At 43.1% G+C, this 27,853-nt stretch overlaps 1 protein-coding gene across 2 annotated transcripts; it reads right to left on the bottom strand.

The window, feature by feature from the left end:
- Positions 1-14: 14 nt before the first annotated feature.
- Positions 15-18,894, bottom strand: dync1li1 (dynein, cytoplasmic 1, light intermediate chain 1). 2 transcript variants are annotated; one of them, XM_084079605.1, is made up of 13 exons: positions 18,757-18,894; positions 18,407-18,480; positions 13,935-14,051; positions 13,227-13,457; positions 11,984-12,132; positions 9,154-9,247; positions 7,986-8,121; positions 7,219-7,330; positions 6,946-7,005; positions 6,618-6,662; positions 6,021-6,111; positions 4,654-4,779; positions 15-1,705 (listed from the first exon to the last, which is right to left on the bottom strand). In XM_084079605.1, the coding sequence occupies exons 1-13, from the start codon at positions 18,864-18,866 to the stop codon at positions 1,596-1,598; spliced, it is 1,455 nt and encodes a 484-aa protein (XP_083935731.1). In that variant the 5' UTR covers positions 18,867-18,894; the 3' UTR covers positions 15-1,595. The 2 variants fall into 2 exon arrangements, with proteins under 2 accessions (XP_083935731.1, XP_083935732.1); XM_084079606.1 differs by having other exon boundaries at positions 4,654-4,776.
- Positions 18,895-27,853: the final 8,959 nt, after the last annotated feature.

The following is a 27,853-nucleotide window of genomic DNA, read 5'->3' as shown; positions in this document are numbered from 1 at the left end:
TGCAGTTGCATCACTAGTGCTCCTATCTGTACAAATAAAGCTGGGCTACCCATCCTCCCTTCCTTCCCTCCCTCCCTCTCTCACCCATCTTTTCTTCAGTGCACCGTCTTGTTGTCTAGAGGTTGAAGCCTTGTGTCGCATGGGGAGACTTGTGTCGCAACTGGGTGCCATAGACCATATTCACGCGGCGGACGGCCATCTTTGGCCGTGCGGTGTGATTATGGTCAATGTTGGACCCAAGGCGTGCACCTTCCACGCGAGACAAGTGCTCGTCAGTTGTGTGCTGTAGTGTGTTTGTTTGTTTGTAGTCATTGTCAAGTTTGGTTCCTGTAGTGGTGGTGGAATGCTGCGCATGGAGAGCAGAGCAGTGTAATGATTCTAATAGTGATAAAAGTGGATGCGCTGTTGTTGTAAGAGCTTGTAGTGTAAAGAGCATTAAGCCATGTTATCTTTTTTTGGTCGACGATGCCAACAGCCAAAATCCCTTGAAGTACAGCTCTAGGTCAAAGTAACTTTCCCCCCATTTTCAGGCGCTCACACACACATTCATTAGCTCATACACACATGCAGGCGCACGCGCGCACACACACACCCACACACGCACACACACACACACACACACACACACACACACACACACACACACACATTCACTCTCTCACATACACTCACTCACTCACACACTCACTCACACACTCACTCACACACTAATACTGGTATGTTTGTTAATCCCTTCTGCTAGCAAACAAGACAAGTTTTGTTTCAGGCAATTTCTTTTTTGTTCTTTCATAATTTCTATTTTCTCAGTCCAAACTACTGGCCAGGTATACAGTACCTCGACCCACATTATGTAAAACGCGTGCGCGCACGCACGCACGCACACACACACACACACACACACGCACGCACACACACACACGCACACACACACAACCTTCAATAGCTCCTACAGTAAAAAGACTAACCATACCATCACACCAGATGGATGGATAAAAAGCATCTCCTTCTCCCCCACTCACGTTCAGTCCTTCCCTCTCCATCCATCCACTTGTCCACACCCCCCCCCCCCCTTTCTCTCTCGCAACTTCATCTTTCTCATCTACCTTCTCAATCCATCTGCCTTTCATCTTCCCTCCTTCTCACACTCTTATTATCCCCCCCTCCAACCCGTACTCCCCATTTCGTTTACATCTTCCCCTCGGAGTGATAAACAGTTCTTCATGTAACAGTGACGGCTGCTCTCCCTCGGTCTTACAGAAGAAAAGAGAGAGAGAGAGAGAGAGAGACAGAGAGAGAGGTGGATGGATAGAGGAAGGTTTGGAGGGGGGGGGGATATGTGGAGGAGGGGAGGAAATGATGCCGCCGCCTCCTCGCGGTCCTGCAGGGTGAGTGGTGGGGGGCCTGGGGGTTTGCAGGAAACCCCCTTCTCCCACGATCCATCTCCGTCTCCGTGATGAGAGGAGGTTGCATGGGAGATGGGGAGGGAGGAGTGGGTGGGTGGGCGGGGTCAGGGATAGAGGGGAATAGAGAGAGGAGGGGAGACGGGGCGGACAGGGCAGGCGGCGGGGCGGGGGGGGGGAGGAGGGGGAGGTTGTTCATGTGTCCTGGCCGTCCACGGCGTCGTTGGGCGGCGGCTCGGAGTCCGACTCCCGGTTGGAGATGCGGTCCAGCTCCGCCTGCACGTCGCTCAGGCCCAGCTTCGAACCTGCACACACACACACACACACACACACACACACAGAAAAAACATCAGTGTCTGATGATCACAGAGGAGACGTGCAGAATCGAGCATGCATATGCAAACACCGCTGTGCATACTTCAGTTGATGCCGGGTCGGGTCGGGTCGGGGGGGGGAGGGGCAGGGGAGAGACGATGATGATGATGCACGGCTGGCTGGCGTTGCGACGTACGAGACAGATGGTTATGAGTGATGTGATGCAGCATGCAGGGAGACCCGGTATGGGAAACGGACCGGGTCGGATTTCAGAGGGAGGGAACTTTGAGATGGGGAGGAGTTAGTCGATCAAAGGTGGTGAGGTGGCGAGGTAGTATTAACCAGTTAGAAGGGTCACTGGCGCCGTAAGAATCTGATATTAGGGAAGAATGGCTATGAAAGAGCAGAGGCCAGCGTCTTATAGACTGTCTTTGGAGCACGGCTCTGAGCGGCGAGCTGGCCACACTGATCCCAGATCCTCACAACTGTATTCTGACCAACAATTTAGGGGACCCCAACTGTTGGGAATTCTTGTTATGCTTGTGTGTCATGCACTCTGAATAGGAGACTCCTGTCACAGCGCTGACTTTCTTTTCCCCCCCTCGCCTGGTTCCAGACCCCAGGAACGCTGTCAGACATTTCCCGCATTGTTTGCATTCACGTGTGCAGCACTCCTTTGTGAACTACAAACCAAAACTAACCAAATAACGAAAAAAATAGATGTAAAAATAATAGTTAAATGAAATAAGTTCTATTGTTTACAATTACAAAACCAACTAAAACAAACTGAGATCGTGGGAAAATGTTCTTGGTTTTCGTCTCTACGTAAGCCCAGTATTCTGTCAATGCATTTGTAAATGGTCCGGTGTTTTGTTGAGCTTTTATTACACACTAATTTCCGGACCTTTTTGAATCTCAGCCCTGACAAATGCTCCTTAGGCCATTTAACCAACATTAAAACTAATACAAATTAAACTAAAACTAAGCCTTTTAACCAAGCCAAAGAAAAAAAAAAACTAGCAAACCCTCTTTGAAAAGTAATTAAAACGCAAAAGAAAGTAAAAGAAAAAAGAATGAAAAATGTAAAACTGTAATAACCTTGCTTACAGACCAGGCCCAGAAGCAGACATTGCTGCCAACGTCAGCCCGCTAATGAGACTGAACTGTATCCTCAAAAGAATCTGCAGCCTACAGCCACCCCTCCCTGAAGGATGAAATTCTAAACTGCAGATGTGGTTCACGGGTCGAGTCTAAACAAAAGTTAATTTGCCGCCAGAGCAGAGGGTGGACCCAGGCGGTGACAGAATGCTGGGGACCAGTGTTAATGTTGCTGGGGACCAGTGTTAATTTAGACAGCAATTATTTTTATTTAGTTTAGTCACAGTCTTTTGAAAAAAAAAATCATTTAGTCATAATAGTCATCTGAAAAGTTTTAGTCTAGCTTTAGTAGACTAAATATCAGTTGATTTTGTCGACAAAAATGTATTTTGGCAGTGCCTTGATGGCGTTGTAATGGCTGATTTTACACTTGGTTGCATGCTGAAATTAGCTGATTTACAAGCTCACAACTTGTCGATCTGCTATTTTCAGAGCGCAACACCCGAGCGCAAACAAACATAAAATGACTCGTCTTTTAGTTCTACTGGATCTCTTCTCCACTAGTCCCTCCCTAACATTTTAGTCTACCGGTAGTTTTTATTTGTTGACGAAAATTGTCAATATATTTAGTCTTAGTCATCATAGCTTAGTTTTCATTTAGTTTTTGTCGAAAAGGTAGTCGACGCACATTTTGTGTCATAGTTTTAGTCGACGAAATTAACACTGCTGGGGATAGTAGGGGGGGAGGGGTTCATGAGGCTGAGGTGGATCAAAGGGTTGGTAACCAGGGTATGAGATGCACAGGCAAACGATGAGAGCGTCCCACACACACAAACACACACCTTAACGTGGCCAGCATCCTCTGACTAGCACATATACACACACACACACACACACACACATTATGAATGATGTTAATGACATGGCATTTTTACGAACACTGTGACTTATGTTGATGAATAAATGGAACTGTCACACACAACAATCACAAATCAGGCATAGAGACCTCATGATGGGTGTGTGTGTGTGTGTGTGTGTGTGTGTGTGTGTGTGTGTGTGTGTGTGTGTGTGTGTGACACAGACAGACAGACTGCCCCGGTCATGGGCCCCTTTACCATGTGTCATTTTCATAAATCTGGAAAACAAAAACAGAACAGGACAGTTGGAAAAACTAAATTGGAGAGTGTGATGGAAGAGGGGGAGAAAAAAAAAAGAGAAGCTTGGCGATGGAGAGAAAGATTGAGGAACGAGAAATCGGACGATTCTTTCAGACACATGCTAAATGGGTGGAATGAATGACCCCTTTTATTTCCTCTGTCATACAAACACATAAAACTTAAGTAAGCAGAACAGCATATCTTAAATCTGCAATCCATAACCTTTTAGTGAATAAAACATTATTTTGACCACGCTATATGGCAGAGTATGTTAATAGATTATAACAGTGGTGTGTAACGGTACACATACCCATACCGAACCGTTTCAGTACGGGGCCGTTCGGTTTGGGTACACGCCCGTGCCAAACGAGTGGCCAAAAAATAAAAATAAATGTTTTGGTGGTTGTAGTTGGTCTTCCTGCTCTTCTATTGAGAATGTGTGGGGAGGTACAGTAGGACCACTACTATTTGACAAGTGGTATTACATGAAGCTCAAAGCACAATATTTCCTGTGCCCAAATGGGCCTTCCTTAGTTTTTCCTTTTTAATTTCGGCGCTCAACCCAGATTTGAATCCTGGATAGGACATAAAAAAAAGGTGCAGACTGCAGCTTTAAACACTTGTAATAACTCTGTGTGTGTGTGTGTGTGTGTGTGTGTGTGTGTGTGTGAGAGAGACCGCACCTGACTTGCGTACAGTCCCTGGAGTGCTGTTTCCCCCGCCGGGCGTCCCAGGACCGCCCGTTCCGGCTTTCTTCGTCAGTAGGCTGTTGAAGAAGTTGGCAAGCACCCCCTCACTGGTCTGACCTGCTGGACACACACACACGTAAGGTAGGGTAAGTGATGGTTCTTCCAGAGTGGAAATCATTGAGAACGCTCCACCTCGCGTCTTGCAATGCGGGGGAAACAACAAAACTTGTGACATCATGAAATGCCAGGAACCGTCAGCTCACGGCGCGTATGCTATTACATCGGTGTAAACAAACAGCTGTGATAGGAAGTAGAACGGAAGTGGTTCTACGCGTGACTGGTCAATCAGGCAGCGCGTCTCAAGTGAGGCCACAAAGAAACGAGCAGAAACACTACAATTTAAGCTGATAAATGGGTACTCTCCTAATTGGCTGAAAATGTGCAACCCACCTGAACATTTATTTTCTGTTTATTAAAGAGCTGGAGAGACAGGGAGACCCCTGTTACTGAACAAACACTCTCACGATTAGTATCATAATATAGAGCTTTCACCTTTTAACAAAAAATCACACCCTGTGTGAAGGAAGCGGTGCCTTTGGGGCGGGGCTTAACTCATTTCAGTTCGTCCCTATTGGTGGTCTGAGTCCACTTACCAAATTTGTACTTGGTAGCATGCTGCAAACTGGAATAATGGCTGTTTAAAGCCCAGCCAATGGGCAGACAGAGGGGGCGGGGCTTAAGTAATTACAGTTTGTCCCTATTAGTGGTTTTAGTCCATGTCCAAAATTTGTACTCCGTAGCATGCTGCGAACTTGAGTTATGGCTGTTTAAAGGCCAGCCAATGGGAAGACAGAGGGGGCGGGGCTTGAGCAATTCATGCTCGGCCCGTATTGGTGGTCTAAGTCCACATACCAAATTTGGACTTGGTGGCATGCTGCAAACTGGAGTTATAGCTGTTTAAAATCCCGTGCTCATCCCGTGCTCATACGGGCGGACGTCCCTGGGGGTCCCTGGACCCCTCTTTGATAACCGGTGGCACGTGTGGCAAATGAGAGGAGAGATGGCATAGGCAATCTCCAAGTCTGTGTGTGTGTGTGTGTGTGTGTGTGTGTGTGTGTGTGTGTGTTTGTATGTGTTGCTTCTTTGCCGTGCTCATCCCAGGCTCATACACACAGACACACAGACACACAGACAGACACACAGACAGACACACAGACACCGAGTCAAAGCCACGTATAGAGCGGTTGGCACCGCTAAAAACAATTCACCTTACCCTACCTTTAATCTGGTGAATGGGTGCTTTTATACAATAGGTAAAGACATCAACATGTATATAAAACGTACACAAACGATTTTAGTACCTGACTGAGGCATTGCGTTGGCTACGTTAGCCGCTGCTGAGCGGGGCGTACTCGTCCGGGGTGAACCGCTGGGCGCTCTGCTAGTGGGGTCCTACGATCAGCAAGAACAAGACATCACTGAGTTCCTTTTAAATACACAGTAAAAACACACAGGCTGCAAGCAGACACTGCCTGTGTCATTTTTAGATTTCAGCTAAAAAGCATTATTATACACTTTTGCTATTCAAAAATAGCAGATCTACAAGCTCATAGTGCGGCATCGAGTGCCGCGCTATGAGCTTGTAGCTCTGCTATTTAAAAAAAAATTGTGAACATTGGTGCAAATCTTTGAATATATATATTTTTGAAGCGAACATTGGTAACTCAAATCTTAGCTTCTGGGGGTCCCTGGAACAAAACATTTTGAAATGGGGGCGGCGGCCAAATACATATAATTTTGGGGGTCCTTGACATGAAAAAGATTGAGCACCACTGATATAGAAACATAAGTTTTTTCAGAAAACTGTTGGGATTTAGTAGACATTTGTAGAATCGGCTTCAGGTCTTAAAGGGTTAAGGACACACTCTAGAGACATAAATGGACGTGAGATAACTCACCACTGGTCGGCCTGTTGTCACAGCAGGCTGTTTGGCTAGCAACGACTGAAATGGGAAAATACACATGGGTGTACACACACATACAACCGGCGTTAAATTAAGCGTGTACAGAACTTTTAAGATATTTCATTTAATTCTCATGTCAACCCAGAATGATCTTAACTTACTATTAACAAAGAGAATACACGGTAAAATCCTCAGTGTAAATCTTTTGAAACTCCAAATTAATTTGTAACTCCAGACCCATAATGGGTCAGAGTTAAATGAACACTGAAGATTTTACAGTGCACACGCAAGACAGACAAAATGAACAGCAAAGTTCTTTCACCTGCAGTTTGACCAGAAACACCTGGTCGTCTTCAGCCTGAATCTCCTTCTCATGGACAAACTGGTGAGATCCGAGCAAAAACAAAACAGAAAACAGAACAAACTCACTTTCATTTCCATCAGTTACAATACAGTAAAAATGGCAAGTTTAAAGTTAATGATTACGCCATATGATAGCCTGAAATAATCTAGTGTACTGTACGGCAAGTCCCAGATTTCTTGCAGTGTCAAAGCGAACCTTGTCCAGTACGGATGGTCTGATGGGCGTCCATACCTTTCTGACTGGAGGTTTGACTATTACTTCCTCAAAATTGTCGTCTGCTTTGAGCGTCTGGAAGTTCTCGTGGAGGATGGCGATTTTCTTTTCATTGTCCCACCCTGATGGACTGGTAAAGGAGAGAGAGACAGTTACATCACACATCTCTCTCTCACACACACACACACACACACACACACACACACACACAACAAAATTCACAGAAACATGCAACTTCTGTGAGTCCTGTCAATCAGCATCAGAATCGAAATGAGATGGACACTGAGGGCTATAAAATTATCTTCATAAATTCTGTTTAAATAATTTATCATTTAAACACCTAGTATCTCGTTTCTGGGCATGTCTAAATAGGCGAACATTTACATTTACAAGCTCACAACGGGTCGTAGCGTGTAGATTGGACATTTTCACAATTTGATGTAAAACTAAGTATTTAGGGTTTAAGTGATTAACAGCTTTCATATTAATATGATGTTATTACACCACACTGTCAGCAGCAACTCCAGGTATAATTAAAGATATTTTTATACACTAATCACTTTATTATAAACCTATGTATCAACTGCCCCTAGAATGTTCACACAAAGGGGAAGATTTGCCCTCAAATTGTTTCACGTGCACACACACACACACACACACACACACACACACACACACACACACACACACACACACACACACACGTAATGCAAAGAATAATGCAAAATAATCTAATAAATCGTACTCGTCCATCCTGAAACAACACAACACAGACAGTCTCTTACATGAAGACTGCGTCTCTCTCCACCACCTGTGCAGGGCAGTGGAAGGGGAAGCCGTAGAGTCTGTGAACCAGGTATTTGTACAACACGTCCAGGTTCTTCATCTCCTTCACCGACGTATAGAGCAGAGACGCCCCGTCTGGCAGGCCTGTCAAGGAGTTTCACTGGCACCAGTGTTACCCAGGGCAGTCAGTAATGACACTGACTAAAAGGACACTATTCCTGCATCATCCAGAAGTATACCTATATTGTTTTTGAGTTTTCACATTCAATAATTGTGGCGACCTGATAGAGGAATAGTTACACTTTACAATTTAGAATTTAGGCTGTCACTTCATCCAGAGCGACTTAAAGTAAGCAAGATAAAAATAACATAACATCAAATGCATAGAGACAGTGTAGTGCCTCAGTAATCTAGGATCACAGGTAAATGAAGAACCTAGTATCAGTCTAACCAGTATAATTTCAAAAAATAAATAATCATTATAAATAATCTGTACATTGAAACTATAAAAACTATAGGATTCCAGGTCAACAATGAATCTGGCATCTGTCTAAATAGCATGTTATCTCAATTACATTTTAACCTATGCATAAGACTGCATGGTTAGGATGCATGGTTAGGTTTTCTATGGAAATGACAACACTATAGAACTTGCACGAAAACAAATTCACCCACTTTTTTACTTCTGTAAACCTGTGATGTGACAATAAAGCTGATTCTGATTCCCCATGGGCTCTAATGCCCGACAGAGCGAGTTCCCTGTTCTTGTCTTTCTGTGTTTCCCGTCTCACTACACTGTATACCTATCAAAGAAAGGCTCAGAAAATGCCCGCCAAAAACACCTCTATGCCGCCCAGACGCCCACAAAAATAAAACGTTTTTTGAAAACTAAAATAAAAAGACACTCAATAGACACCAAACCCTGTTCAGGTGAACACCAGTCAAAAAATCAGCTTCTCTCAACCTGCGGTTTGAGACACAAAAGTGGGCCGTGAAATGCTCTGACTGGGCTACAAACAACCTTTAACAATTAAAAAGGAAATATTGTACTATCCAATACACTTCGGTCCTGACTTCATGGTCAGGGCATAATCCGGGTTCCGGTGCCAATACCAGCTGAGAGCCCCCAGGTGTGGGCACGAGCGCCATGATGACAGCGAAGGATACACTGGAGACAGAACTGTCTGATGTGGGATTGGATGAAGTCCAGGTGTTCATCTCTGTAGTCGTGCTCTTTCTCCAGCGTGCTGATGGCATCGCACTGAGGACACACAGAGGATCAGAGAGTGTATGTTTCAATGCAGTGCATCTGCATAGTGCTGCCGTAGGCTGAAAACCCTAGCTCCAAAACAAAAGTATGATTTCCTTGATGCATAAAACTGAACATCATGTAGAATTCACAAATAGACAATCTACAAGCTCCCCAACACGTCACATCGTGCTAGATCGGCCATTTATTTAGAAATGGTGAGAAAAAGTGAGTCCGAATTTGAGACATTTTGGGATGCTAGGGCTAAAAGGTGTAGTTCACCTAAAAAAAGTATTTTATGTCGCATTCCTAAGCCAATCATTTCATTACCGGTGGAAAGACGCTAATGTATCCGGTAGGAGACTCAAAGGAGACTCTTTGAGTCTCCTACCGGAGAGACCGCCGGTCATCAAATTATTGGCTTAGGAATACGACAAAAACTAACAGGGTGTGTACAGTATGTGTAATTGATAGAAAATAAGTAATTTTTTGGGTGAACTACTGAAGTGGTTAATACAAAAGTTATTAGCACAAAGACAAAAAAAGTGTCTGACCTCGATCGCAACGACCCAAAAGTTAATCACGGCTTTGGTGCAGCCTACTCATTATTCCAACCAAGTTTCAAGAATATCTGCTATGGCTGCACAATACTGTATAATAATGTTTCAGCATCGACCCTACAATGTAAACATATACAATAGTGACACTGCAAAGGATGGCTAAGGCAAATAGGGTCAGTCACATTGTAATAATGTACTTCTTGAAAACTAGCAATGTTCAAATTTATGACTAATAATCTGGAATAAAAACAGTACAGTCCATCTGATAAAATAACAATAATTTAAAAAGTGTAGGGTACGTGATATTTTGTGGTTAAAACAAAAAGTGTTTTGTTAAAAGGTTAAAGCACTACATTCTGAAAGTAATCATTGCTATAGTGTTTGTTCAGTAACAGGCTCCCAGTCTCCCCGTCTCTCTTTGTCGCTCTTTGATGAACAGAAAACTCATTTTCAGGTGGGTGGCTACATTTCAGCGATTTAGGAGGGAGTACCCATTTATCTGCTTCAATTTTATAGTGTTCCAGCTTCAATTTTGTCTGCTCATTTCTTTGTGTCATCACTTCCAATTTCACTTGTTTAATCTGTATTCTGTGCGAGTTCTCTCTCCTAATTGGATATAAAATTGGAATCCTGACCTGAAAATGCATTGTCTGATTTCTAAAAAGCTGGAAACAGGGAGACTCTTGTAACTGAACAAACACTGGAATTTCTACACAACGATTACTATCTATCTGAACATAGAGCTATTTAACACTTATTTTAACAAAAACAGCATCACTTACACTACCTTTAACCCATTAAGACCTGGGACGCATGTGTCATGTTTAGATTTGAGCTAAAAAAGCATGATTTTACACTTTGGCTATTAAAAAATAGCAGATATACAAGCTCATAGCGCGGCACCGAGTGCCGCGCTATGAGCTTGTAGATCTGCTATTTTTGAAAAATCGTGAAAATGTGTGCAAATCTTTGAATATATATATTTTTAAAGTGAACGTTTTTAACTCAAATCTTTGCTTCTGGGACCCCCTGGAACAAAATATTATGATTTGGGGGTCAGTGGCCAAATACATATAATTTTGGGGGTCCTTGACAAAAGATTGAGCACCACTGATATAGAAACACGTTTTTCAGAATACTGTACATGTAGAATCGGTTTCAGGTCTTAATGGGTTAATGACTTCTTGGAAACAAACACATTTTGTGTCATGCAGGTGTTATGTTGAGTCAACCACACTGAAATGTAGAGAAACCAAAATTCCTGCAACACTCCCCCACAATGCAGAGGCTTTTTAGGTACACGGCCAAAGAGTACAATAAAAGAATAGGGAAGCCAGCACTCAGTAGTGTCCGTTCACTAGTTTATTAGCCACAACGGACGCGTTTCGTCTTCATCAGCAGACACACAACGCACCCGTTGTGTGTCCCGGTGAGGCTAATAAAACAGCAAAAGGTCTTCTCTCTTTTTTTCTCACCCGTAATGAAATGCCTAATCATTGCTAGAGTGATACATTCTTTCCAAATGGAGCTACTAAGGTTTAGATATAATTACGCAAATCTGCATAATATCTGGTGAAATTAAGTAACTCCTGCTTTTATACTGCAATGCGCATTGCACAAAACTAAAATAATGCAATGTAAATTTTATTCCAATATAATTCAGGTCTAATATCCAAGTTTTGACCTTGATGTTGATTGTGTCCATACTTTTACTGCACTTCTAGGAGGCGAGCCGTCTAGAAGTGAGTCAGTGAGTGAGTGAAATATACTGAATGAAAGATACAGAATACAGTATATAGCCACCATCTTCAGTGAGTACGCAAGCTGGCCAAGTACCAACATGTAGGTCATGAGTTTACACCTCTGCTGTAGCCACATGTCCTCACAAAAGCTGCATTGTGTCCCGTAGCAAGACACTCAAATTCTACTTGCAAGTTGCTGTGGAGAGTCAACTGAAGTCCTGAAGTATAACATGTAAAAGTGTGCGTGTGTGTGTGTGTGTGTGTGTGTGTGTGTGTGTGTGTGTGTGTGTGCGTGCGTGCGCGTGCACCTTGGTGCAGACCACCACGATGGGAATGCCCAGGGTCTGTGTGAGCGTGAGTGTGAGTGTGTGTGTGTGTGTGTGTATGTACCTTGGTTCAGACCACCAAGATGGGGATGCCCAGGTTGTGTGTGAGTGTGTGTGTACCTTGGTGCAGACCACTACGATGGGGATGCCCAGGTTGTGTGTGAGTGTGTTGTCTCCCAGAGGTAGTAGCACGCTCTCCTCCTCGTCGCTCCTCCTCTGTGGAGTGCCCTCGTCCCCGGGCTCTGTGTATTCCTGGAACTGCCTTACCACTACAGACGGACACACACCCACACACACACAAATGTACAAACATGTAATGCCCTGATTTATACTTGGTTCGGCTGTTTTCCTCCCTTAAGAGTTCATTTTCTGGCCCGGATGGCTAGGGTAGCGGTCCGGGCACCTAGGCTGCTGATGCAGCCTGACAGCATGTTGCGGGTTCTAATCCCGATCTTCCCGGCCTTTGCTGTGTGTCACGCCTCATCTCTCTCCTCATTTCCTATCAGATTACTGTACTATCTAATAAAGGCAGAAAAAGCCCCCCAAAAATATCTTAAAGAAAAAAAATAAGTACATTTTCTTTAAATTAAGTTCTCACAGCTCATTATCCCACCTATACCACAACCACTTGCAAAGTCTCTGTAATGGGCAAAACATTAAATGTCCCGTTAGAAAAGTCTTCCGTGATTGTCTTTCATTCATTCAATATGGCTTTCTGTCACCAGGTGTCGCTAATTATGAACCAGTCTACTGTCTTCCATGAATTAGAAAAACATTGTACAGTATGGTGTTTGCCCATGTGCACATGATGTTTTTTCAGCTGTGAACAAATTCTACACGCCTGTTCTCGTTAGCAGTTTTATAAATAATGAATGTACCTCACACATGACACTTCTTGGCCAACTACAATGACGTAATAATACAAGACTTGGCAGTTTACAGTCACATAAGGTGTGATACTACAATTGTTTTCTATTTGTACGCTTGATATTAGTGTGTTTTCCGAGGGGTTAAAAGGGATTACTCACCCCATGGAGACTTGAATTCATGGATAGTTGGCAGCGGTTCCGTATGGGGACACAAAGGAGACTCTTTGTGTCTCCATACGGCGAACGACGAAAACAAACAAATATCCATGAATTCAAGTCTCCATGGGGTGATTAATCGATAGAAAAAGTTATTGTTTGGATGAACTATCCCTTTAAGTGCATTCACTTCCTCTGAAGAGCTGGGCAGCACTGCAACAATCAATAAGTTACAGTCTCTCTCTCTCTCTCCCAAGCACGTGCACACGCGCACACACACCTGTATAGAATTCCCCCTCCTCCTGTTCTGTGTCGCATTCTATAACATTCTGACTCACGTTTGTGCTCCAGTTCCCGCAGCGTTTCCGGGGGGATGCGCAGTTTGTCGATGTGTTCCCTGGCAACGGCGCCCCACTTCTGCAGCGAGTCCAGCGCGTTCCACGGCCGCGACATGTCCACCGTGATCACCAGCAACGTGCTGTCTATGGAGTCCACGGGCACGGCCACGCCCTGAAGGCCCTTGTGGTACAGGTCCCCGTCCAACACCCACACATTACACCTGGTGTGGTCTATAAACACACACACACAGAACACAAGAAATACATCAGGAGGGTATATAAATACATACATTCACATCATTGCTCTTGGTTACACTATTGTCACAGAGATGATCTAATCTAACAATATTGCAAGTATAAAATATAACAGGGTCTGATAGAATAGTATTTCTTCAACTATTTTCAGATGTCAATGTATGACACGCCATTTGAAAGCATACAATCTGCACTTCCGTATTCTGTAAAAAAAAATTAAACTGTAAAAATGGCCAAGTCCTACTTGTGGCATATTTGATGGCGTTTCCATTTTAGCTTTAAGGAAGTGGATTACTTAATTTATACTTATCTCACAGCGAATATAGCTGATCTACAAGCTTGCATCGACGCATTGTGAGCTTGAAGTTTGGCTATTTTCGCCAGGCAACTAAGACTAAGACAATGAAATCAGGCTTAAGATACAGTCGGGACATCATTCAGTTGCTTGGTTACCGTCAATGTCATCGTCATGGACACTGAAGTAGAGGTATTCTAGGCCACGCCCTTTCATGTACTCTTCGATCCCTTGCAGTTTAGCAACAAGTGTGGTTTTCCCCGATCCGACTTCACCTGCACATAGAAACACACACAAGTAAAAACACACAACGCTTAATGATGATGTAGGGCAATGCGCTCGTCTGAGCATTCCAGGTAATGCTAGAGCAACCTTGGATCAAGACTATCATGTATGTATTTTATTGAGTCTGACTTTTGCTTTCTTATTTTATGCCCTATAGACACTAGAAATCCACGTGCAAAGCCTGACCAAAACCATATAAAGTGTTGACCCTGTAGCCACGGATGTTAACTCGACATTCGGAACCTGTGTGCACTGTATTAGTCCGTATTTTTCAATAGATATGTGTTTTAATCCTGTATGTCTGTGTCTGATTGTGTTACCTGTATTCCTAAGTGGGTGGTTGGGGCGGGGCGCATCAGGTGAAAGCCGGCATTACACTCGATGTAAACAGGACGTTAACGAGGAAATAAAACGGCGTTCAGGCATAGGCGGTGTTAAAACGCATATCTATTGAAAATATGGACTAATACAGTAAACACAGGGTCCTCATGTCGAGTTCACATCCGTGGCTACAGGGTCAGCACTTTTGCGTGCAGGTTTCCAGTGACTATAGGGCCATAGAGAACAAGACAATCATAGATACGAAAGCAAAAGTCAGACTCGATAAAATACATAATATGATAGTCTTGATCCAAGGCCAATGCTACAGTACAGTAAGAGCAGTCCGTTACATAACATGTTATACATCGGCCCAATGCACTTCCCTCTGCTGCAGTCCCTCGCTCTAGATTCCTTCAGCTGTGTCAAGTCTTTGTGCCAAACAAACACCCCTGTGGGAAAATATCACCACGCACATGGTGATATTGTTTTGGTATGGCTGAGATATTGCCTGCTCTGCCAGTGACCTTGGGAGGAAACCAATCACCATCTAGACAGGTCTTATCCTTTTCTGAACATCTATCTAACCTGGCGTCAACACCAGGCTTTCCGCAGTACTTGTGGAAAGCCTGGTTTGTTTCTATTCTGAATCGGTGATCGGTATAGACTCTAGAGCCTGCCTACTCTAAAATATTCTGTGTCCGGTTTGTGCAGCAGTGTTATTGTTCCCCCATGTAAGTGTTGAAACGAATAGTCTCACCAGTTGCTATGAGTTAGAATAAAAACCATGGACATACCAAACAAACTATTCCAAGTAGTACTTCTACCATGAGGCCGGATTCATAAGATTGCATCTTGATCAGAACAAACAATAACACTGCATCTACAACCTGCCAAACAAAGTGATCCCAGTGTCTACCTCTACAGTACCTAATCTCTCAAGACAGATTCTACTGCCCTAAAAACCTAGTGTTGTTGTTAGTAGGAATAAACACAGAAGCACCCAGGAGGAAGTGGACTAAGAAAGGGGAGGAGCCAAACAGAGTTCCTGTTTCTACACAAAAAATAAGGTGGTGCCTCCAGAGTTAAAAACAAAGGAATAGAACATATATATTTATATATTTTTTAACCAAATGGGTTCCCAGATTGCCTGTAGACTGAAAACTGGTGGAAAACAAACCAGAAAAAGCCATATTTTGATTTATGCTTTACACCACAACTGTGCAAGGCCAGGATACATATACAACTAAAACTTGAATGTTGAATTTGCAAAAGGAAGTGGAAGGGACCCATACCCAGACATTAGATTCACAAATCATATGCAATCCATCCACCATGCTCCCTAGGAAGACCACCTAACCACTCACCTACTATACTGTCCAGGTTAAGCGTGATTTTCTTTGGTACTGTGGTTAAAACATGGTTATATATATTGTTTAATTGGGCGTTGTTGATGGGTATAATATTAAACACATTATTATTATTTATTTATTAAGATAATTTGGGGGCCTTTCTGACTTTTACTATTATTATTAGATAGTTACAATACAGTGGAAGAGTGGCAGGAAACAGGGAGTGACACGCAGCAGAGGCCATCAGGCTCGGGAATCGAACCCACGTCTCGCTGTCAGGCTGCATTAGATAGAGCCTATACGTAGTATGCGGCTTAACCACTAGGCCATCAGCGCCCCAACACTACATTATTTTAATCCAAATTAAATGTCCCAAACACTGATAAAACACACCAGATTCAGTTTATGCATGCATAATTAATGCATGCATAACTAAGGATAAATCTAACATATGCATGTCAGTGATGGCATCAAATACACTCTTCGCGCCATGTTTTGAGCTTGTAGATCTGCTACTTTTGATGCTTTTGTGTAAAGACGCTGTAGTATGATCAAGTAGGTCGTTAATTTACGAAAAAACGCAAAAAGTTAAAATATGGAGATAAGACGTTTCTGCCCAACAGCAACGATATATATTTTATATAACATGTTGTTTACGTGCATCACAGCATCGTGATAAGAAATATAGCAGAGCTGTCCTGATGTACCTAATAATTGCTGTAATGCGTTGCCATGGCAACCATGAGCCTGTGTCTGTCAACACCTTCCACATGTGCTGTAATATCTATCATGTCATGTGTAATAATGTGTATCCACAACTAACTAACATCTGTTCTATTTTCTCATGGTAGACTATATTATCTCTCTCTCAACACACACACACACACACACACACACACACACACACACACACACACACATCACACACATACACCCCCACCCTGGGAGAACAGCCACATAGCTTGAATAGTTTGGATATGTTAATAATCCCATGACCACCAGCCGACCACCAGCCATAAGTTTAGTTATTCCATTATTATTAGAAAAAACATGGTAAATTGTCATTCTACTACTCTGCCACCAAAATGTAGAATGTCATCCATTAAAAGATATAAAGTTCTTAAAAAATAAAACAAATAAAAATCATTTATCAGGAGACCACAAGGGGAGATAAATGTTTGTTATTGTGTTATTCTTTTTAATGCTATGTTGATAAATTGAATACATAGGACCACAATGGAAACAAGTCCCCAGGACTTTTTTGTGTTATCCTTTTGGCCTTAATGTCTGACAGTACCACATGCTTTTCACATTTCTGACTAATAAAGTATTCACACACACACACACACACACACACACACACACACACACACACACACACACACACACACACACACACACACACACACACACACACACACACACACACACACACACACAGAAGTTATCAATGCACCTTATTATTGTAAGGGGGCTGAAGGGGCTTGCCATTAGGCCACAGCATTTCCTGCACCATGACAGAATTATGCTGACAGGGGGGGTAGGGTCAATGCATTAGTAACGCAGAAGCCTGCTGCTGTTCTGATAGCTACTCTTACAGACAGGACTGAGATGGCCTGAGATACTGTATAGATGGTCAACCAATGCTGATTAGCTGCAAAAGGCAGCCGAGCAGACAGAGGATTTACCCAGAGAATGATGATGCTACCGGGGGTGGATGAGGTATACTGTATCAATAGTCAAACAGTGATGTAATAAAATAAGGCATAATAGAGCATCTCCAACAGTTAAAACATTTACAGCAGTTAACCTAAGCAACACAACTGTATATCCCAGAAGTTCATGTGCAACTGTGCCGGTAAATTTAGTATATAATTTAAATGAGATGGAGAAATTATTGTATTTATTTGTGTACAGCAGATCTACAAACTCACATTTAGATTTTGTCTCAGTGGTTAATGTAGAAATAGGCTACTATCATGTTAAAATGTGTAGCACTTTGGAATAAACATATGGGCTGGCACACTAGGAGTCCATTAGAGAGAAGATTAAACAGGGATATATTATATATATTATATTATAGACATAAATAAAATCAACAAATAATTCAATGTATACAATTCATATTGTATACATTCAAGTCAGGGAGCAAACAATATCCACCTCATCCACCTCTCAGCATCATCATCACACCTCACATCTCCACGCTGCACATGCATGCTTCGTAAAGCATCAGTGGCTAGAATGACTTGCACTGTTTCAAAGCATCAGGGCCTACAACAGCCCAGTATCATCATCAACAAGCTAGAGGAGGAGGCTGGGCTTGCCGTGGATGGACGGATGCGCTCATATAACGCACCTGTCCCCCGTAGCAGCCCAGGGCAGAGAGAGCCTCATAATATACACTAGGATGGATGAACGCCTTATCAAATCACCATGCAGGCTGGGAAAACAAAAGCACAGCCTGGGCGTGTGAGCTGGCACACACCAAGCTTTACGCTTGCTTTAGCTAGCGATCAAGCAATATTATGGTATAATATGGCTAATGATCGCCAGCTACTGTCCTATATTACCATTATTATTATTGTGTACTTGGCTATGGAGGCCAGCCGAAGCGTCGGCAGTAGCCTATAGCCACCAGACAGACAGGGAGACAACAGACAACAGATACCCACCCATGACCAGGACATTTTTCCCGGACGGTAGCTTCGACCTGGAATGGGTCGATACTTCACTGAGGATGGTCGACCTGCAAAACACAACAACAACAACAAAAACAACACGCCTTTAATCAGAACAAAGAAGCAAAGAACATGGCTCATCATTCATGAACAAAAACGACCAAGGAGCTTGCTTGCTTTGTCACCATCCAGCCCAGCCAGGCTGCTGCTACCCTGTTAGCTAAAGCTAGCTGTCAAACCAACCATCCTCTCCTCTCCCCGCTAACAGGCACAGCCCGCTCCTTCTCTCTTATAATAAACCCTTATAATAAAAACCCCCACACATCTTCCATTCCGTCACCCACCATAGGTTCTGTCCATCGTCGTCCTCCGGGTTGTTCTGGTTCTCCAGCGTGCTCTTATTAGGTCCTGCCGAGGTGGAGGATAATAACGCACTCCTCCCTGAAGTCGCCATCTTCGCAGGCTTGTCAACCCAACCGGGAGCCAGACGCCCGGATGTAGTGCCGTGTTGGCCCGCTGCTTCACACGGCCATGGGGCGTGGCCCTGCCTGGGTCTGGGCTGGGGGGGCTGCACAATGCAATGTTCCATGGAGACCCCAGACAAACACAATTATCACGTCATCTGGCAAAGTGATACATTTATTGGTAAAATGATCGCCTTTTAAAAATATATATTTAAAGATTTGCACACGTTTTCAAGATTTTTCAAAAATAGCAGATCTACAAGCTCTACGAGCTTGTATATCTGCATTTTTTTTTATATAGTCAAAGTATAAAATATGGTTAAAGTGGTTAAAATGATTGTGACACTGTATTAACTAATTTTGCCACTAATTTAGGTGCGAACAATTCTTGAACATACATGTCATGAACATGAATAAACTGGGTTCTCTTGTTGACTGCATGGCTGTTTAAAAAAATATATGATAAAGCACTACTTGTTGACCACTGTCTGCTCATGTCCTGGCATTGTTAACATAATACTGTTCTGTTTTATTGGATTTTATGTTTTTGTTGATTGTGTGTGTTCTTTTTATGTGTAACTGTAAAATAAACTTTTAATCTCAATGAGACTAATCCTGGTAAAAAAAAGGGGAAAAATATATACTGCCTTGTTTATTCCCATGTACGGATATAACTGAAGAAAATTGTCTTAATTTCTTTTAAAATGCTATAGCAGGGTATCTGTCATATATTTGGTCTTAAAGAAGAAAAAATACGGCTTTCAAATCAGCCGAGAAGACGGAACTATTGTCTTACAATATATGTAAAAAGTGCGTTGTCAGCTTTTCCTCCAAATCAGTTGTGTTGACTTGGAATAAACAAACAGAGATAACGGTCCTCCTATTTCAGGACCGTTAAAAAAATTGACTAATAATTGCAGTTCTTCCCCCGAGCCACAAGATGCCGCTATCGCACCGTGTACTGCGGCCACCACCGGTATTCCCTCAGAGCGCGGTGCCCCGCTGGGGCGAGCGGATTACAAACTCCTGTTAACTGGCTGCACTGTCCTCCTCTCCTCCTCCTCCTCCTCCTCCTCCTCCTCCTCCTCCTCTCTCACCAAGAGACACTGTCCTCATCCTCCTCTCCTCATCTCTCACCAAGAGGGAACACCAGGAGGAACAGCAGCACGGACCGGACCGCATCTTCACGTCTGTTCTGGGGGTTGTTGGTGGGGATTTTTAGGATTCGGTTGCTGTCACCATAAAACCCATTGCGAGCTTTGTAGTTTAAACTAAACAACAAAAAAAGGGGGTGCCGAGAAACAAACACCAAAAAGAAGGTGAGAGAGGGAGATGCCAGGGTCCTCCGGAGACTGGGAGACATCATCCGTGATTGTGAAGTCCACCACGGCTGTGAAGTTCTCCTCCTCCTCCGGCTTGGCTCGGATCCTTTTCCCTGGTCTCTGAGGTGAGTTCCTCCTCCTCCTGACCGCATACATGAGATCCTGTTCTCAGGACAGGTAGAAAGGTAGATGGTCTCCTCAGTGCATGAGAACAGGAGCATCATTGGTTGGTTGGTTGGTTGGTTGATATACTGTAATGCAGGGGTCTTCAACGTTTTCAGGCCAAGGACCCCTTGGCTGAGAGCAAGATAAAGCAGGGACCCCCATTATATATTGTATAAAATATCTATTTTTTCCATAGATTTCATCGGCAACTTCATAGACTTGTTTCACAGCACTATCATGTTGGATTCATGTTAATGTGTATTTTCAGACATTTAACCATGCACTTAAACGATACTTAGTAAACCTGACCTTTTATTCTGTACTTTAGTCTGCTCTTTTTTTCCCCCTACACCAAACCACTTTGCCAAAAATAGCAGATCTACAAGCGCACAACGCCTCGCAGCGTTCTCCTCAGAATAGGGATGCTTGGTTGAAGTGGTTAATGTAAAAATAACACGAAGATTTGGCGGACCCCCTGTATTAACTCTGAGGACCCCCTAGGGGTCCCGGACCCCCTGTTGAAGACCCCTGATATACTGTAATGATTAATAGTCATTATTTAAGTCTGCTGTAGATACAAGACAGTGACAAAAAATGCAAAGCCAGAATTTTCTTCTATTTGACACTCCTTATCGACATTTGGCTCTTGTGACGTTATTTATTTTTCAATAATATTAGGATAAGAAGAACACTGGTGATGAACTTGGTTTCTATATCAACCAATAAGTGTTATTATTCAGTAATCCCATGCAGACACATTGTGTTGTTTTTTTCTCTCTGAGAAAAAATATAGCCAAATATTATATTAATCATCACACCTTTCTAATCACCCACTAAGGAAGATGTCGAGCACGGTTACACAAGGAGTATGGGACTATTATTGCACTAAAGAAAGTTGTTTGACCACAGGATGCAGCACGGGTATTATTCAAAAATAATAAATAATATGTTCTCTAAGACAGTGGTTCTCAAAGTGGGGTCTGGGGACCCCAAGGGGTCATTGAGGGGGTTCCAGGGGGTCCCCACCCAGCAAAACGATTGCATCAAAATGCAGTTTTTACCAATTTAACCCTACTTATACAGTACTTTGGCTTGGCTGTTCGAAAATAGCCGATCTACAAGCTCACAACGCCTCTGCGTTGTGAGCTTGTAGAGCGTCTATTTTAAAATTAATTATTTTTAAATATAGAAACATTTGAAGTCATTTTGAGGTAAATAAAATAAAATACACAAATCTTCTCTGATGGGGCCTGGGGGTCCCTGACACAAACTCTTTTCAGATGGGGGTCCGTGGGTAAATGAATTCATATCAGTTTGGGGATCCTTGACATGAAAAATATATGTCTGAGATCCACTGTTCTGTAGGACCTCCATCTATCTCTGAGATAACATGAGGAAACGGCCGGGAAAGAAAGATTCTATCTCTCTGTTCCTCCCTCCCTCACTGATTAAACCTCTATACCTCCCTCATCCTCATCCGCCCTTTCCCATCACTTCCCACTTCAGGTCTTTCTCCCGTCGCCTGTCATTTTCTCTCCTGTTTCCTCTGGTCTCACTCACTCTCCTTCTCTCTCTCCCTCTCCCTGTCCCCCTCTCTCACCCACTCCCCTCTCCACCCCTCCCCCCTCTCTCTCTCTCTCTCTCTCTCCCTTTCTCTCTCTGTCTCTCCCTCCTTCTCCCTGTCCCCCTCTCTCACCCACTCCCCTCTCCACCCCCCCCCCTCTCTCTCTCTCTCTCTCTTTCTCTCTCTCTCTCTCTCTCTCTCTCTCTGTCTCCTTCTACCTGTCCCCCTCTCTCACCCACTCCCCTCTTCCTTCTCTCTCTCTCTCTCTCTCTCTCTCTCTCTCTCTCTCTCTCTCTCTCTCCCTCCCTCCTTCTCCCTGTCCCCCTCTACACCCCCTTCTCTCTCTCTCTCTCTCTCTCTCTCTCTCTCTCTCTCTCTCTCTCTCTCTCTCTCTCTCTCTCTCTCTCTCTCTCTCTCTCTCTCTCTCTCCAATAGTCTCTGTGTCAGATCTAATAACAGTGTGTTATAGGAACACTAGACTGCCTCACTTCTTCTTCTGATAGTCTTCCTCGCTGCATTCTCTCCTGTGCCTGCAGCCCTGCACTCATGCAGCATGCAGCACAGCAGCACACGTTGGAATTGAGTGTTGGCCGTCACTTGTCATGATTTATATTCCAATATCACCTTCACAGTAGCCTGTATGTAATATTACATGCTATATGTGAGGTCACTATGTACTGTATATGTGGCGTTACACCGTTGTCGTATCAATCAATAGCTGAGTAGATAGTAGTGTGTGTGTGTGTGTGTGTGTGTGTGTGTGTGTGTGTGTGTGTGTGTGTGTGTGCGCGCACGCACGTGTGTGCATGCATGTGTGTGTGCGTGCGTGTGTGCGTGTGTGCGTGTGTCGCATGGACCTCCTTGATCTCTGAATCATTAATAAAACACTCACAGCGACACATGCACACCACACACACACACACACACACACACACACACACACACACACACACACACACACACACACACACACACACACACACACACACACACACACACACACACACCACACAGAGTTATGTCAAAGGGTCATGGCGTGATTGAGCTGTGAGCACTGAGCAGTGATTAATGCTGCAGAGTGTTGGAGTGAGGAGTCAGAAGTGACACAGTAAAGAGCCTTGGAAGCGTTTCTTAGGCATCTTAGATCGCCCGGCAATCGGTCAAAGTCACCCTGGTAATTCAATTACATTGATTTACACACCAATTCCAAAGCACACTAACCTTTGGGCCCGACACTACTACAGTCTTGTGTTCTATTCCATGCTCTACCAACTAGGCCTACTGTGACAAGCACTTGGAATTGTAGAATTTAAGAGTTGAGGCAGTTGAGTTAGTTTGACTCGGTTCCACAGATAAAAATTGTGAGAATAGCTGATCTATATGCTTGTAGATTTACTATTTTCAGAATCTTTGCCTCTTTCTCAGGAAATATTTCACAATTTGGCCAATGTTTGACAATTTTTATAGGTATAGTTTGTTGATTACCTTTGACACAGTAATGGTCTTATTTTTTGTCCAAAACGGGGGTGGACCCGTGGTTAATGGGCCCCCATGTGATGGTTTGGTTCAGTTTTATAATGTTATTATCCCCACATTGATAAACGATGCACATTTGAGAGAAACGCTAATAAACATTGTGATAATGGGTGAGATTGTAATTCTTGTCACCTGACCTCCCAGTCAACGTGGGCTAGACTGTTCGCTCACTGGCATTAGGGTGCCTTCACACTCAGACGCTTTAGTTCGATTAAAACGAACCCTGGGGCGTATTGTGGGAAAGTGCGGTTTGTTTGCGCTGGTGTGAACGCTCATACGAACTCTGATACATACTGTACCAACTCTGGTCCCCCCAAAAAAACAGGGTCTTGGTTCACTTCCAGGCGCACCAGAGTTCGGTTCACTTATAGGTGTGAATGCAATCCGAACCAAAAATAGCAAGTGAACCGAAAAACAATCAATAATAATGATTATAGTGCACATACTTTATGATTGCAGTTGCAAATTGAGCTGAGTAAGACTCGAGCAAGAGCAGAACATTCTCATTTACAAAGAGGTCGGTTTATTGTATCAGAATAGAAAGAAAGAAAAAAGTTTCATGTTCAAATGCAATAAAAGGCCATTTTCAAGATCTCGCCCAGTGCCTCATATAGACCAGCTCTGGTGGCTGGTGAAATTCAGGTCTGAGTCAATGACTACATCCAATATTTCTGGCTTGGGTCGTGGTTTTTAGCAATACCGAATCACAGATTCAAGCTGAGCACTAGACCTCTAATCATTTTTCCTTTGCTCCCAAAACTTAACTTAACAGTTTTTGTGTTTTTTTTAGTGTAGAAAGGTCTGGCACATCCCAATCGCTGATTTGCTCGTTGTTCCCAAAGGCTTGTTGTTGCTGCTGTGTTTGCAGGTTGACTCGATCCATTGTCCCCATGGTGACATGTTTATGTAAATTTGTGTTTCATCTGCATAATTATGGTAACATTCTTTATCCCATAATTTGAGCCAGTGGCGGCATGTAGATGCTGAAGAAAAGAATAAAATATGTAGATAAGATGCTGAAAAGAAAGGTCATCAGAATCTATAGTGCTCAAGTCTAGAGCCTTGGGGAACTCATTTTTGTCCACTCAGATTACCTACAGCAGTGGTTCTCAAACTGTTTCGTGGCCGCGGACCCCCATCTCAAAATATTTTGTTCCCAAGGACCGTCAGAAGCTTTTTCAAAAATAGCAGATCTACAAGCTTTGTCAGCTGTTTTTGAATTGCAAAAGTATAAAATATGGTTAATATGGTTACGCTAATTATGCTGGGGACCACCTGGAACCCCTCCAAGGACCCCTGGGGGTCCCCGGACCCCACTCTGAGAACCAATGACCTAGTGTGAACAGGGCCTATATTATATATTGTGTCTGTAACACAATATAGGCCCTGTTCTGATTCAAACCAGTTTAGTTCCGTACCAGAAAGTCTCACCCAGTTTTACAGCAAGTCTAGTATCACTAACTGCAGTATTGAGATCTACTAATACTAGGACTGAAATTCTGCCACTTGTTTAATTGAAGATGTAACTTTATTTTAATGAATAAGATGTAAATTTGTCCAATCTGTATGGTGTTAATACAATATAACTTATATACAATTGGAGTGGTTGTATTTTATCTCCCTGCTTTTCTATTGAGACATTTAGATCGTGTCAAAGGTCATGTCTCACAGGATCTGACACACGAATTTTGACCTGATGGTCAAGATTCAAGATTCAACAGCAAGCAGGCAGGCTCTATTAGCTCAATGGTAAAAATGTCAGCACTTGCGCAGGAAACCGGGTTCAAATCGGAGGTAGAAGAGGAAAGTCACATAGTGTAGCTTTAAGTGGATGTCATTGAAGACCTTAAAGGAGTAGTTGACTCAAATAATGACTTATTTTCTATCAATTACACACCCCATGAAGCATTGAATTTATAGAGATTTTGTCGCATTCCTAAGCCAATAATTTGATTACCGGTGAAAAGATGCTAATGTATCCAGTAGGAGACTCAAAGGAGTCTCTTTGAGTCTCCTACCGGAAATACACCCGGTCATCATATTATTGGCTTAGGAATGGGTCAAAAACTAAAAAAATCTCCACGAATTCAAGGCTTCATGGGGTGTGTAATTGATAGAAAATGAGTCATTTTTTGGTTGAACTATTTCTTTAACAAGGGCAAACTCAGTACTGTTGGTGTGGTCGAAATAATGACTGGATGACATCAAAGTGGGTGTCTCTAGTGGAAAGAACTTGTTCAAGTTGTTGAAAATTTGCTTTTTAAATCATCTTACTTAACAGGAGTTCATCAGTGAGGTCTCAACAGTCTTTTAAAGAAATGGCTCGATGATGATGGCAGTTTTCATGGCGTGTGGGAAGAGACCCGAGAGAGGAGATGTGTTGAAATTTGAATTTCTTTTTTAAAAAGCCTGTTGGCAGAATATCAAGGCAGAGGAGGATTTCAGAAGTTATTCGTAGACCTTCATCGGTCATCATTGGGGAGATTAAAAAACATGAGCATCAAAGGATATGGAATTATAAACCATCAAAACAAATTTAGCAGTCATTTATTGCATATTATTCATACAGTACTTGTCGTGACTCGTGACAGTGTCAGTGGACACTATGAGATTTAAAATATTCCACTGCAGTGGTTCCCACATTGGGGGGGGGGGGGTTCCGAAATTATTTTTGGGGGTCCCCAGATGATTAGCTTAATGTGCAACATTGTTTTCTCACTCAACAGTAAACAAACCAACATACAGTATATATGTGTATACAGGGTATATCTGCACATTTCTAAAGGTATAATTTAATGACTTTTAAGACCTTTTTAATACCATAAATGGTCAAATATTACGTAAGAAAGAGGTGAAAATTGTGAAAATAGACGATCTACAAGCTCACCACGCCTCGTTGTGAGCATTTTGACAATATTCATCTGTGGAACCGAGTCAAACCAAATGTAATGCCTACAATACAAATGCTTGTCAGGGTGGGGGGTCCCTAGTTCAAATATGATTATTTTGGGGGGTCGCGGCACTGACAAGTTTGGGAACCCTTGGTCTACTGTAGGGGTCTTCAACGTTTTTCAGCACAAGGACCCCTTAGCTGAGAGAGAGAGAGATGAAGCAGGGACCCCCAACCCATATTGTATAGAATTGTGTTGCAGATTAAAGTAAATTTGATCTTTTTTCCCTCTGCACCGAACCTCTTTGCCAAAAATAGCAGATCTACAAGCTCACAAGGCGTGACAACACAATGCGTTGTGAGCTTGTAGATCGGCTATTGTTTCTTGGCCAAATATTCACCAAAGAATAGGATCTATGGGGGTTAATGTGCTTAAACACCCAGTAACTTGAGTGCTTATCTAATAATAGGGAGATTAATACCCCCTCCCACCCTCCAGTCATTGTTCTCCCCCCAAAAAAACATTGTTGTTCAAAGTGTCATTTGAAAGGGTAATTAATTCTATTTGAAAGGGGGATTATACGGTGTCAAGACTTCTGGCTTATAGACAACAGTTGACAAACCATTGTCTAATCATGAATTTGTTATGGTAGTTTTTATGAGTGAGACGTGGCTTATATAGTGATACAGCGTTTAAGCATTTAAACGTTTGTCCTGCCTTTGGGGAGGAATTATTAAGCGCTCGGCGGGTGATATCTGATAAGTCTCAGGCTGTATGCCAGTAGGCGAGCTGCAATCTCCTCTCAATGCCGACCACAAATATTCCACTTCTTCCCCCGTCTTTCTCTCTCAGAGTCATCTGCTGTCAACCAGAACAGACAGGCATCTGCTGCTTCCTGCACACGCACACACACACACACGCACACGCACGCACACACACACACACACGCACACACGCGCACACACACACACACACACACACACACACACACACACACACACACACACACACACACACACACACACACACACACACACACACACACACACACACACACACACAGTGTGCATACTGTACGTGCATGCATTAATGCACACACGCACACAAATACACACACGTGCATGGTTATCGGTCATGCACATACAGTACAGTACGCACATTAATGCTTCATATAAACGCACACATGCCCACATGCATTATCGTCTCTGTCGGGTGGAAAAACCTCATATGTCCAAAACTGTTACTTTTCAGGATTCAAATTCAAAAGCATCAAAAGTAGCAGATCTACAAGCTCGAAACGCGTCGCTTCGCGCCACGTTTCGAGCTTGTAGATCTGCTACTTTTGACGCCTTTGTGTGACGCTGTAGTATGGTCAAGTATAGGGTGTTAATTTACGAAAAAAACACAAAAAGTTAGAATATGGAGAGAAGAGGTTTCTGCCCGACAACAACAACGATATGCATCCATATGCATACAGATGTAGTGCCCCCCCCTCCGGA

Source organism: Gymnoscopelus microlampas (assembly GCF_963454915.1).
Source record: "Gymnoscopelus microlampas genome assembly, chromosome: 15".
Classification (NCBI taxonomy): domain Eukaryota; kingdom Metazoa; phylum Chordata; class Actinopteri; order Myctophiformes; family Myctophidae; genus Gymnoscopelus; species Gymnoscopelus microlampas.
This window is presented reverse-complemented; position numbering and strand designations above follow the sequence as displayed.

What these genes read in the sequence shown, in the direction of transcription:
- dync1li1 (XM_084079605.1), bottom strand. Translation starts at nt 18,866, where the DNA reads ATGGCGACTTCAGGGAGGAGTGCGTTATTATCCTCCACCTCGGCAGGA. An exon ending in TGACAACAGGCCGACCAGTG is followed by an intron (nt 6,112 to 6,617) that starts GTGAGTTATCTC and finishes TGCTGATCGTAG; the next exon opens with GACCCCACTAGCAGAGCGCC. An exon ending in AGGGACTGTACGCAAGTCAG is followed by an intron (nt 1,706 to 4,653) that starts GTGCGGTCTCTC and finishes GTGTGTGTGCAG; the next exon opens with GTTCGAAGCTGGGCCTGAGC.